At 38.0% G+C, this 13411-nt stretch overlaps 1 protein-coding gene across 1 annotated transcript; it reads right to left on the reverse strand.

Annotated features, from left to right (window-relative positions):
- Positions 1-11079: 11079 nt before the first annotated feature.
- LOC129443993 (uncharacterized) lies at positions 11080-13020 on the reverse strand. Its single transcript, XM_055204318.2, has 2 exons — positions 12907-13020; positions 11080-12672 (listed from the first exon to the last, which is right to left on the reverse strand). The coding sequence occupies exons 1-2, from the start codon at positions 12997-12999 to the stop codon at positions 11647-11649; spliced, it is 1119 nt and encodes a 372-aa protein (XP_055060293.2). The 5' UTR covers positions 13000-13020; the 3' UTR covers positions 11080-11646.
- Positions 13021-13411: the final 391 nt, after the last annotated feature.

The raw sequence follows: 13411 nt of genomic DNA on the forward strand, positions 1-13411 counted from the left end.
TTTGCACTTCGCACTTGCGTTTCAGATTGTTAAAATAGGGCCCGTGGTGTGAAACCGGCGTAAGTTATCTTCAGTTAGCAACTGAGTCTTTTAAACATGGTAAGGAGCGTCACATATCCTGCTGACATCAGAGGCATTCAGACCAATCACAACGTACAGATTAGCTTTTCAAATCTGTGCATTTCAGGAAGAGACTGAAATCTGGAGCTACAAAAATTTACGGTATGTGGGAAATAATGTTTTTTTTTCAACCATAAACCACGCAAACACATTGTATTATACCAAATACACAAAATAACTTTGTTTTTTAGCAATGAAATAGGTGCTCTTTAAAGTTAATTTATTTGTAATTCTAACTCACACCTCACTGCCCTGAGGCACAACATATTACAGAAGATACCACCCCACTATTACATAAATCTATAATGCTGCTTTTAAAACCAACCACGGTAGAGGCAGCAAGCGCGAGTGATTTCAACGTTAAGTCAATGTAAAGACGCGTTAAAGCGCGTCTGGAGATCTCGTGCCGCGAATGAGGCATTTAGCGCGGGGTGGTAGATGCGATTCCGCCTCATTCGCGCGTCTAGTATGCGCAAATGATGTGAATTGAGCATTGCTGCGGCAAACGCCCGAGTTGAAAAATTTGAACTTTGGCGGAAAAACACGTTGTGTCAACCAATCAGGAGCTTGCTCTAGTAATGACGTGATTACAGGAAGCGAGCGTAGTCGCAGAAGCCCCTCCCGAATTTCCACGTGAACTCAATGACTAGAATTTCATGTGCGGCTTTCACACGCATATTAAGCGAGTAAACTCAAAATGTTCAAGTGGCAAACTAGACGCGGTAGACGCGAATTTGGTGCCTCAGATGCGGCTGGTGTGAACCCACGGTAACAAGACATCATTATGACTGAAATACTAAACGCTCACTCGTTCAAATTACATTCATTCAAAATTTGTGAATTTTAACTTTTCGCCTCATGCACTTGAGTCACAAAGTATTACTAGCATGAAAATACAGCTGCATTATCACATTATCGCTTGTGTAAGGCGACCTTATGATGAGAGGAATACTGAAATAAGTGATGTGCTGCTATACAGTAGTTGTGTTAAGCTACTTTTGGAAAAAATCGCAGTTGCACATTTTATGGAAAGAGTAAGACATTTTTGGTTAAATGTATAATTTCTAAAGTTTATAGTTAATATCAGTAAAGTAATAGTAAAAAGTTACTCAGACGAGATTTCAGATCAAAAGGTAAGTTTTTATACAAGGTCATTTTCTATAATGTCCTTTGTTCTGATCATCAGTCACAGTTTCCATATTAATCATCATTATTATTTGTTGTATTTCGTTAAGCCCTCAAAACACATTTGTATTAAGAAGTAGATTATAGATATATAGATAGTCCTATATATTTATAGGTTAATAACGCCTAGTTTTATTGGTTGTACAGTTCTGATTTTTGCAATGAATTACGAAGTAAATACATAAAGCAATCTGTATAATATAGCTGTAAAACTATGCAGTTTAATCTGAAAATGAAACTAGAATACAAAAAACGTAAAAAATGTAAATTGAGCAGATAAGTATAGACACTAATTAAGATGAAAGAAATTCATTTGCATATTGGAAAAAATTTATTGTGGTTAAAGCAGATAAAAACAATGTAATTAAGACTGATGACAGAAATGTAGGTGGAGTTGGGGTGGTGGCGAAATGGTAGCAGTATCACAGCACTGGGGTGAGTACAGTATATACTGGATTGACAGGTATAAAATAAATATATAATAAAAATCGAACATACTCCTCCCGAGCTTTTGTGCTATGCTCATTTTGTAAACGACCAAACTTGAACGGCATTATAATACACAGTTCGAATTATCACACTTTTCCTGATTATAAATTATATTAAAGGAAGTGTAGAGCAGAGCTTAATCAGTGTTCCACTAGAAAGAGGTTACATCTTTTGTAAAAGAGGAATATAATATACAACATATTACGAATGACTATTGTTTGTATGAAAAAACACACAACCTTTGATTAGGTGTAGAGGTATCCCTGAATTTACACGCATAATAAAGTAAATGTAAAGCTGAAATTGATCAATCTGGCTTATAGCTTGTCTATAGCGATAAGAAAATTCGTGATCAGATTGGCATTAGCTATATTGAATACGTTACGTCAGAAGAAAACTCAGCTGAGTTTCTCATCAGCCAAGTGTTTAAGTTACCCAGAAACAAAAAGCTTTTAATTGATAATGACAATGGATTGTTAATGTGGGTGTTACTACTAAACATCAATATACCAAGGAAACTGCAAACAAGGCTAGGCTCTCAATATGTACTTTATGTACATCAAAGCATAACAACCGAACAAACAAAATATATAGGGGTATGTGATATACCACAAACAGGAAAGAACAATCACAAAAGACATATCTAATAAAATCTATCAATATTTCAATTAATACTCTGGAAAGGCAGTGAGATTAATACAAAAACAAATGGAGACTTCATGCTGTCTTCGGCATTCACATTTTTCTCCATATTACATTATCTCAGATGTGTCTCATTTAAATTTTCATCATCAATGTCTCAAACTATGCTCAGATTTGCTGAGATATCAAACCTGCGATTGAAGAAAAATTTCCCATGAAATTCTTAAAGTCCAAATTATCTAAGATATACTGTAGACCAGGGATGGGCAACTGGCGGCCCGAGGGCCGCACACGGCCCGGGGTAAATTTTAATATGGCCCACTGGACCATATTATACTTAAAGGCGGAGTCCATGATGTTTGAAAGCAAATGTTGATATTTGAAATCCCCTAAACAAACACGCCCCTACCCCAATAGAATCTGGACCTTCTGTTGATAGACCCGCCCCACACATACGCAACCCGGCAAGGATGTCGGTTAGTAGACACGCGCTCCTTACTGCTGATTGGCTATAAGTGTGTTTTGGTAGTCGGGCCGTCTTCTTTTCCAAAGCGTTTTTCAAACATCGTGTACTCCGCCTTTAATTAAATACTTTTAGAATGATGATTTTTGTATTAGGATGTAAATACTCCCAACCAGGAGGGGGCGCTAGGTCCCGCGGATCGTCACAGTAAGCATAGTCTCGTGTTTGGGCTTATGTGAAGAAGAGGTCTTCACGGAGTCCGAAAACCCGAGGTCTGACCCGAGACCTGACCAGGTTCGGGTCTAAATGTTTCACGCGTGCCTCGGACACGGGTCAGGTACAATAATCAGGTCTCGGGTTATTTAAAATGATTTTGTTTTTGCCGAACGGACCCGAGAAGCCCTGAACTCTCGCATGTGTGGGTCAATGTCCTTTTCAAACCTCTCCTCTGTTTGCCAAGAGCACTTGCGACATTGTGTGGCTGGCGATAGGTTAATTTTCGTTGAGACAGACATGTCAGATATTTTTAAATGTACGTTTTAGCGGTTACCTTGGTGCCATCATCATATAAACAAATGGAGCAGCTCGCCAAATTTGTTGCGAGGCCACCAAGGCTGCAGACTGCACACACGTCAGTTTGGGTCCAGTCGGGTTAAAACCAATGCCACTGGTTTGGGTGACGGGTCGTACTCGGGCCAGAATTGCTCTCAGAGTTGAAAGGTAAAATACATTGTTATTAACATTTTTATATATATATATTTTGTTTTGAATTTATGTATTATTTATTTCAAATAATTTTGTTCTTTAAGGGCGGGATGAGAAACTCCTGTATACTAATTTAAAAGTGCCTTGCTTGTTGCAGATGTTAAAGCAATGCAGTTAAGAAGTTTTATCTGAAATGCTTGTCCACTGAAAATAAAGTTATGATTTAGAATTAGCATAATTGCTAAGTTTTATAGTTAAAATCTTTAAAGACAGGTTAATTGTATATTGTGTTTTCTTAATAAAGGAAATTAAGAATGATGTAAATTGTGCATGTGGTTTGGGGCCCCCTTGGTATAAAGGAGAAAAATGCTGGCCCTCGTCATTATCAAAGTTGAACATCCCTGCTGTAGACCGTTTCAGCAGTAACAACATAAACAAACGGCTTTCGTGGAACAAGCGTAACTTCCGGTAAACTCCGCTAAGAATCAATAACGGTAAAGTCCTTCTAGAGTATAGTTCATTTCTGTGTATTCAAACTTAGCTGCAGATCAGCTGCCAAACCTCCCATCAAATAGCGATAATTCAGGATCGCCGTCTTGCCTCGTCTTTAGGAAGCTAAAACATTTGTTGTTTTCGACGAGCTATTTATTCCAATTTAGCAACTAGTCAGACCATTAAACAAACAGAGACCGGAAGTTAAGTTCCACTCAAATGCGTAATCGCGTCACCGCACATGCGTCCGATGAAACTGTTTATACTAAGGGACAAGCCCCGCAGCTGGATTAAAATTAACCCAGAAAATGTTAAATGTTTATATTTGGGTTAAAACAACCCAGAAGTTTGGGTTAAAACAACCCAGAAGTTTGGGTTAAAACAACCCAGAAGTTTGGGTTAAACAACCCAGAAGTTTGGGTTGAGACAACTTATACTATGACCTTAAAGTATGTACTGTTTTTGTGAGGAAAACGTACATACTTTTGAGTGTGTAGCAAAAGAGTATGCACGTTTTGGGACATACTTGGATGACGTCATGCAACGTGAACGAAAACGTGGTTATACGCACACCACGGCTGTTAATGGACAAGTTTGGTATTTTACACTTAAAGCCCTTTTTTCAGATTGTTTATGATGAAATAGAACGGTTTTGACTGAAATTTCGACATGTGCGACTGCCCCGAGATTTTTCGGGTGTTTGTGTTTCACCTCCCACCCCTACAATGGGTTTAATGGTGCACTGGAACAATCCTTCCTAAAATGCATTAAACTTTCGTTTACAAAGACGTGAAACTCACCGAGTGGTCAGGGGTGTTCACTGATATGCGCACACAAAAATCGCTGCAAAATACACATTCCAACAGGTTTTATCGTAGTTTTTGCCGACTCCATTAACTTGTAGATGTGCTGTGAGGTACGGTATTACTCCGCGCTGGGAACTTTGTTTCTATTCTTGCAATTGGCAAAGGCGGATTATCGCCACCACCTGGGCTGGAGTGTCTATTATTCAAGCTCTCAACGGAAGAATGTACGTACGGGTGTGAGGCGTTTGGAAAACTAGGTCCACAAGTTAACAACATATGCTAAAACAGCTGTTGGAAAGCATCTACCCCAAAAATTCTCGGGGTAGCCGCATATTTTGAAATTTCAATCAAAACCGTTCTATTTCACCATAAACAATCTGAAAACAGGGCTTTAAGTGTAAAATACCGAACTTGTCCTTTAACAATATTTCATTCGTTCTTATAACTTATGTCCAATATAATTTTATTTACAATTGCCATCTTTTTTCCTCATCGTTTTTTTCACAATACATTTTACAATGTGTTCTACCAAGTTGAGGAGTGAGCAGAGCGTCATTAGACCCAAACGCAGGTCGTTTGGTAGGCGGGTGGTTCTGACGTTCATGTCAATGTGTGTAACGAAAGCTACTTATTTTAAAATCAAAATATTTAAAGTTTATAGTATAACTATTGTTTAACGTATTTTATACTTATGTATACAACTAAAAAATACCCAGATGAAAATGAACCATGCTTTTACTATCGTAAAAGTGTAGTAACCATGTTTATTTCGTTGGACTAATAAAGTTAACATTTGTACAGCCACAGTATTACTACAAATACGCAAGAGGGTCAGTGTGGTTGCTCCTCCCTCCCGCACGCAATGGGTTGTGGGCAATACTATTTAAAAATAATTGAAATAGTAGACCATACGGGTATCTTTGGGATACTCATTTCAACATACTACGATTTGGGACGTACTAATTCTAGTTTCGAATACTATTTAGAACGGATAGTATGCGAATTGGGACTTAGCACATGTCTCCCTAACAAGCTGATGAGTTAAATCAGGTGTGTTAAATAAGGAGACATCTAAAACTTTCTGGGAGGGGGTCCTCGAGGACCAGGATTGGGAAACACTGATTTAGAGTGTACAAATCAATTTTTTCAACTTTTTGCTTTAACTGTATGTAAACCATGATCTTATGTGTTTTTTATATTAAAACATTAAAAAACATAACTCAATTAAATCCCTTAAAACATAACTCGAATAAAATCAACAAGTAAAAGAAAAATGTTTTGAGTAGACTAAATCAAAAAAGTAGCCTTCAAAGATTGTGAAGCACCTTTATTTTCAAAATGTTGGTAAGTCACATGAATTCATAACAAGCTTGAAAAATATGTCTAGGTATCCATCTCTTCATACCAATCATATAGGACATTTTGAAGACTAAATAAACCAGATTGAGCACATTAATCTGTTTTAAAGGCATTGCTTAGAAGCAGCTGGTATTCAGGTATATCAAACACATTTTTATGTGTTAATTAAACAGGGAGTTGTCTTCATGTCATTTATAGAATTAATTGCATTTACCAGGAACTCGAACGAAAGTGAAGTTACGTTCAAAGGTTTTCATTTAAATATGAATGTTAAACAAGTCCAACGGGTACTAATTAATTACCATTTGTAATTGTTTTCTGATAACTCATATGTGTTGAATGAGAAAAGAAGCTGTCGCTGGCTGTCAGGACGAAGTGCCACATTGACATGATGAACTTGATTTGTCACCATAGAAACCCAAATGTTAAACTTTAATCTGGATCTTGAAGGAGTTTTTCTTTATCATGGAGAGGATAATGTAATCATCCCCACTGTTATCTCATATGGACGTCCAGGATGTTTTTGTTGCTGAGCTCACAAGTGCGTTCTTTTTTAGTCTGAACCAAATTGTTGATCTGGCCACTTTTAAGGTTCCTGCTATCTCTCCGATTTTGAAACCTACACTGTTAGACTTTTTATTGTATATATGCGTGTTGCCAGTGAGTTACTGTAACTGCCTCATTACAGTACCATAACTGTAACTGTTTTTTTACAGTATGATGCCTTTACCGCAATTCCATTTTACAGTATAATACCCTTACTGTAACCTAGTTTTCAAAATTATATTGCCTTGAAGAGGAATCAAACCCAGGTCACCCATGTCATAGGTCTGTAACACTACCACAGTGCCACAGAGTCACTTAATAATAGTTACTCGCTACACTCCCCAAGTAGCCTCTTCTGTCACTCTCCGGACACGAGGAGCAAAATTTTGGCGTCACTAGTGTTTTGAAGTCTTGAGGTCAAATTCAAATCTGACGGTCAAGCATTTATCCATAATCCCTTTTTGTTTCTACCTACAATTTTCAATAATTTATTTACACTGCTGAAAAACAATTCACATTTTTATATTTGCTGTATGTAGATTATGACAGTTCACAGCCACAGTTTCCAAATGCAAATATACCCTTCAATCAACTCCAGACCTTTAAGAGTCTTCATTTATAATGATATTATTTAACATATAGACAATACATGTCCGTAAAACAGCTTTTAAGACAACTGTCTTATTATTTTTGGCCCCTTTAAAAAGGGGGAGCAAAATATTAAACAGCAGGTAAAAAACAGGAAATAGATTGATGAGGATTTCTGGTTCCCAGAATGCTTTGCATGAGACTGTTATTTTAGTTTTATTCTGTAAAGACAAAGACTTGTTAATGTTAAATGTTCTTTTAACTTTTAACAAACTGTTGCCAGTAAATAACATTAATTTCAATCTACAGTAAGTTACTGGCAAACAGCTGTATATGTAACTTTTCTAACTTATATTTGTATTTTTCCTACCCCTTTTTTAGATTGGCAGAACGATAAGCAAATGGGAATAAAGAAGCTGAATGATGAGCACATGTGCCTTGATGATCAAATATTTTTATTGCGTTATCTAACAACCCACCACGGTTGAGTCACCATCTGATGTGTTCCTGAAGAGACACCAAACATTCCTGAAATTCCTGTTTCCAGGAAACAATATGGGCAGAAAAATCAAAATGATAATTATGAAACACGGTGATCAATTGAGATTACGCAGTTCTTTTCAGACACTTCTATGCATGAACAAAAGACTGCTCAAAGTACTGAATCTTATGTACAAAATTCTGGGTTGGTTGAAACTTCAACAAGTGTATGTAAGATTCCACTGCAACAACCACCCAAACATCAAGTTGCAAGCCCAGTGACCGGATGGAATGAATTAATGTTTCTTAATGTTGGTAGATGGGAGTGTTGAAATGGGAGTGTTGAAATGGGAGTGTTTAGCCTCAATGGGGAGGTATGTGGTGTATTCAATATTGATATATTGTGTAATCTAATTAATACACGGTATTGATTGGTTCCTGCCCCGGAAGTATCCATTTAAGTCATGTGATGTGATGCTCAGGTATCTGGTGACATATATGCTTTAAACCAGAATATTCAAAAGACTGTTATCAAAAGAGTGTAGTTAAAAAAGTATGTCAAAAGAGCGTTATTATGCACTGATATAGTTTCTGTTCCTACACCTGTAATTTCTGTTAAAGGAATTTGGGACAAGCCATCTCCATTTCCATGGTTTCCACCTTGCGCTAATCATAAGCTGACAAGATTATTACCCATCACGAATCAAGTTATCAAGCCTCTATGGTCAGTTATCAAATTCCATACTAGGGGAATTTCTTTACTCCATAAATTAGGACTGAAACGATAAATCATGTGATTCTGCTTGTTATGTCTCTCATGAATTACAGTAAAATGCCGCTACATCCAAAAGCCAGAGTGAGTTTGGAGTGAGACCCTGTCCCAAATGGCACACTCCGGTCTGGTACATCATGTAGTGCAGACTTTAGGGACCCTTGAAGCCCCACGAGGGCACACCGGAGTCGTATTTTGAGATAGACTCGAGTGTCATGTTGGAAATAGGAAGAGAAGTTGCCCATCAGTGAACTCCTGCCATGCATCGTTTGATTGCTCTTCTGGGTTCTGGGTAGTTAAAATGTGTGGAGCCTGCAGCAGTGTGAGCTTCGCCTAAAACCACATTAAGGGTGCAAAGGGGGCGCTAATGAGCACACTTTGTAGAGTAAAAATGACAGATGGAACACCCTACGGACTCATAGACTAAGCAAGCACGTGCAATTTAAGGCCACGAGACCGAAAGTCCACATATAAATGCACCATTGGGACAGGGCTAGAGGTCAGAGGAAAATGGGCCAACTGATTCAAGCTGACAGAAGAGCAACATTGACTGATATAACCACTCGTTACAACCGAGGTATGCAGCAAAGCATTTGTGAAGCCACAACGTGCACAACCTTGAGGCGGATGGGCTACAACAGCAGAAGACCCCACCGAGTACCACTCATCTCCACTACAAATAGGAAAAAGAGGGAACAATTTGCACGAGCTCACCAAAATTGGACAGTTGAAGACTGGAAAAATGTTGCCTGGTCTGATGGGTCTAGATTTCTGTTGAGACATTCAGAAGGTAGAGTCAGAATTTGGCGTAAACAGAATGAGAACATGGATCCATCATGCCTTCTTACAACTGTGCAGGCTGGTGGTGGTGGTGTAATGGTGTGCGGGATGTTTTCTTGGCACACTTTAGGCCCCTTAGTGCCAATTGGGCATCGTTTAAATGCCACGGCCTACCTGAGCATTGTTTCTGACAATGTTCATCCCTTTATGACCACCATGTACCCTTCCTCTGATGGCTACTTCCAGCAGGATAATGCACCATGTCACAAAGCTCGACTAATTTCAAATTGGTTTCTTGAACATGACAAACAGTTCACTGTACTAAAAAGAATTAAGGCAGTTCTAAAGGCGAAAGGGGGTCAAACACAGTATTAGTAATTAGTTCCTAATACTCCTCTAGGTGAGTGTATATACATATACTGTACACACACACACACACACACACACACACACACACACACACACACACACACACATTTTATATATAAATATATAAAATATAATATATAAAATGCATGATTTTATAAGTAGTAAAATAATCTTCTTAAAATCCATATATATTTAGTCATTTAGCAGACGCTTTTGTCCAAAGCGACAAATATATAGCCTAGGCTACTATATATTCTCCCAAAAAACTTAAAACTTAAAAAAATAACACCAGTAAAAAATTAACGTCTTAATTAACGTAATTTAAATACATGAATATTCAAATGTTTGTTTTTTTATTAGCTCAAATACTCAAATATTATATTACTGAAAAATGTCCGTCCCTATTTGTCATTTGTTTTTTTGGAGCAGCCAGTATTTTAGACATTATGTTTGCTTTTTCCAGTTGTTTAATATCCTTCTCAACCATGTATTTTATGGCAAATCACACCGACTTTTATAAAATTTGGGTAGCCCATCAGATTTCACTAAAATTGTAACTTTCATTGTAACTTATGCTTAATAACTTCATGGTAGGCCTACCTTTCAAGCAGTTCCTTAATTGCCTATCCAGATTGCTTAGATTGATTCACATATCTAATTACTGGCCAATTCAATTTGACTTTCTGGAGCCGATTTTGTCCACTAAGATTTGGACAGTCCTCTCCCGCTACAATTAGGGATAACTCATATTACACAGTAGCATATTTTCACCAGTATAGATGTTTAACCTTACTTGTGCGCCCTCCAGTGGAAAATGGGCAAATTGATCTTTATAGACTTGTTGCGAAATGATACTCACTGCAGCTCCTGTATAATTTCCATGTTGATTCACTACAAAATTCATTTGCAAAGCTTGCCTCTCGTGATCACTTCACAAAGAAAACATTTCCAGTTCTGGCTCTCTAACACACAAATAAGTTGTAAATTTATGCTTATTTTTTGAATATTTTACTTTCTTTTTTTCTCATCCTGTTTTAAGGAATTAGAGTTCTTAAAATAACATCCCTGAGCATTATGGTTTTTGCCTTTACAACGATAGTCTCTGGTGAGCAGTCTTTTCATGTACCTTATGCTACCGAATCCTCGTTTTTTTGTTTCTTCAGTTTTACTTCCTTGCCACTGTCACCTGTGGCTGGCTCACTGAGTAACCTGACAACTCATTGTAAAACATTATGGTACTTTTACATAGGAGAACGTTTAATTCCCCAATTTTGCAACACTGAAGTTTAGTTTCGCTGGCTCACTGAGAGACTAGAGTATATCAAGACATATTTATTTTCTTATATGTCTTTACATTGCCATAAATACAACGGTTTGACCGAGTTCTACAACATAAACCCTAATGATGTCTGTACGCAACTGAGTAATCAAGACAAAACATTACATATACTGTTGTGTTTTGGAGCCAACAATAAAAAGTAAAGCAGCAAAATTCATGAAGTCTTGACATAATTGAATGTGTGATAGTGTTTAATATAACATTTGAATGTTACAATGTAAAATTTTCAGACAGTGAAAGGTTTTCTACAGAATTAAGTCCGACTCCTGGGCTGAAACTTTCCCAAAAGGAGTACAGATATAAAGATTGTACACAGATTTCATTATAGGCTACCTTAGTTTGTACCATGGTTTTAATTTGATTTATTTTAAAGTAAACAAGTACATTAATTGCCAAGTATAGTAGAAGTCATAAAGCTGTTTTAACTAAATAATCAGTGTTACTGTTTGGGTTTAGGTTTCCCGTAAAGAAAGAAAATATATAAATTATTTTTTGTTTCTGTGAAATTTCTTTAAAGTTTCACATTCTTTACTTGGCTACACTGAGGTGGAGCTTTCGTTTGGTCTTCAGGTGGGCATTTGGGTATTCCTTTCGGTGGGTCCTGAGGTGGGCATTTGGGTATTCCTTTCGGTGGGTCCTGAGGTGGGCATTTGGGTATTCCCTTCGGTGGGTCTTGAGGTGGGCATTTGGGTATTCCTTTCGGTGGGTCTTGAGGTGGGCATTTGGGTATTCCCTTCGGTGGGTCTTGAGGTGGGCATTTGGGTATACCTTTTGGTGGGCATTTAGGTATGTCTTCCAGTGGGTCTAGAGGTCTAGGTGGGTCTTGAGGTGGGCATCTAGGTAGGCCTTTCTGTGGTTCTTGAGGTGGGCATTTTGGTATGCCTTTTGGTGGGTCTTGAGGTGGGCATCTAGGTAGGCCTGTCTGTGGTTCTTGAGGTGGGCATTTAGGTATGTCTTCCAGTGGGTCTAGAGGTCTAGGTGGGTCTTGAGGTGGGCATCTAGGTAGGCCTTTCTGTGGTTCTTGGGGTGGGCATTTTGGTATGTCTTTCAGTGGGTCTAGAGGTCTAGGTGGGTCTTGAGGTGGGCATCTAGGTAGGCCTTTCTGTGGTTCTTGAGGTGGGCATTTTGGTATGCCTTTTGGTGGGTCTTGAGGTGGGCATCTAGGTAGGCCTTTCTGTGGTTCTTGAGGTGGGCATTTAGGTATGTCTTCCAGTGGGTCTAGAGGTCTAGGTGGGTCTTGAGGTGGGCATCTAGGTAGACCTTTCTGTGGTTCTTGAGGTGGGCATTTTGGTATGCCTTTTGGTGGGTCTTGAGGTGGGCATCTAGGTAGGCCTTTCTGTTGTTCTTGAGGTGGGCATTTAGGTATGTCTTCCAGTGGGTCTAGAGGTCTAGGTGGGTCTTGAGGTGGGCATCTAGGTAGGCCTTTCTGTGGTTCTTGAGGTGGGCATTTTGGTATGCCTTTTGGTGGGTCTTGAGGTGGGCATTTAGGTTTGCCTTGGGATAAAGCATTAGGTGGGTTCTCCATCTGCTCTGATATCTAGAGACATGTAAATAAATTCAGAGAACATTTCAGTGGGAGAACACTGGTAATTTTAAACAAAAGTAAGAAATACTGACGGAAAACAAAATATATCAGACCAAAGAGTGAAATGTAAATATACTTTTGAATAAATATTATTTAGAATAAACAAACATTATTTTAGGTTAAATAAAACTACTAAATCTTTAACTGTACATGTTTTGCAAAAAAAGAGCGATAGTAAAGTCTTACCTGACAATCCATTAAGACGCTTGTTTGAGATGTTAAACAGCTGAGTGTCGTACTGTACTGTGAAACATCAGGACTTATATATGTTAGAATCATCCCCACCTTTGGTATTGCTTCATATCATGACTAATATTTGAATGAAAGTTGCACCAGAAGAGGATGGGCCCTTTCTGATGAGTTCTGGATCTGCCCAAAATGTTTCCTTTATCTTCTCTAATAATCTAATTTTGCAATTTTTCCTTGTGTAACTGTTATGAAATCTTGATCTTGACAGCTTTGCTCATTTCAATGATCTTCCAGCTGTAAGTGATGTAAAATTTTAAGCTAATGGCTTTGTTGCAAAAACCTTTGTTCTATTATTGTAAGTTAGATTTAGGTAAGCAGAAACAAGTGCGTTTAAAATAACATCATACTATTCAAATTACTGAGGACATTCATTCATTTTCTGTTATTAGTCATTCATGCTTCACCATTTGATTTACCGTAGAAGACAGATAATTACGAGAAG

Source organism: Misgurnus anguillicaudatus, chromosome 3, assembly GCF_027580225.2.
Source record: "Misgurnus anguillicaudatus chromosome 3, ASM2758022v2, whole genome shotgun sequence".
Taxonomy (NCBI): domain Eukaryota; kingdom Metazoa; phylum Chordata; class Actinopteri; order Cypriniformes; family Cobitidae; genus Misgurnus; species Misgurnus anguillicaudatus.

Coding starts and splice junctions, on each gene's coding strand:
- LOC129443993 (XM_055204318.2), bottom strand. CDS start 12,999: ATGATTCTAACATATATAAGTCCTGATGTTTCACAGTACAGTACGACA. Junction 12,673..12,906: donor GCGTCTTAATGGATTGTCAG/GTAAGACTTTAC, acceptor ACATGTCTCTAG/ATATCAGAGCAGATGGAGAA.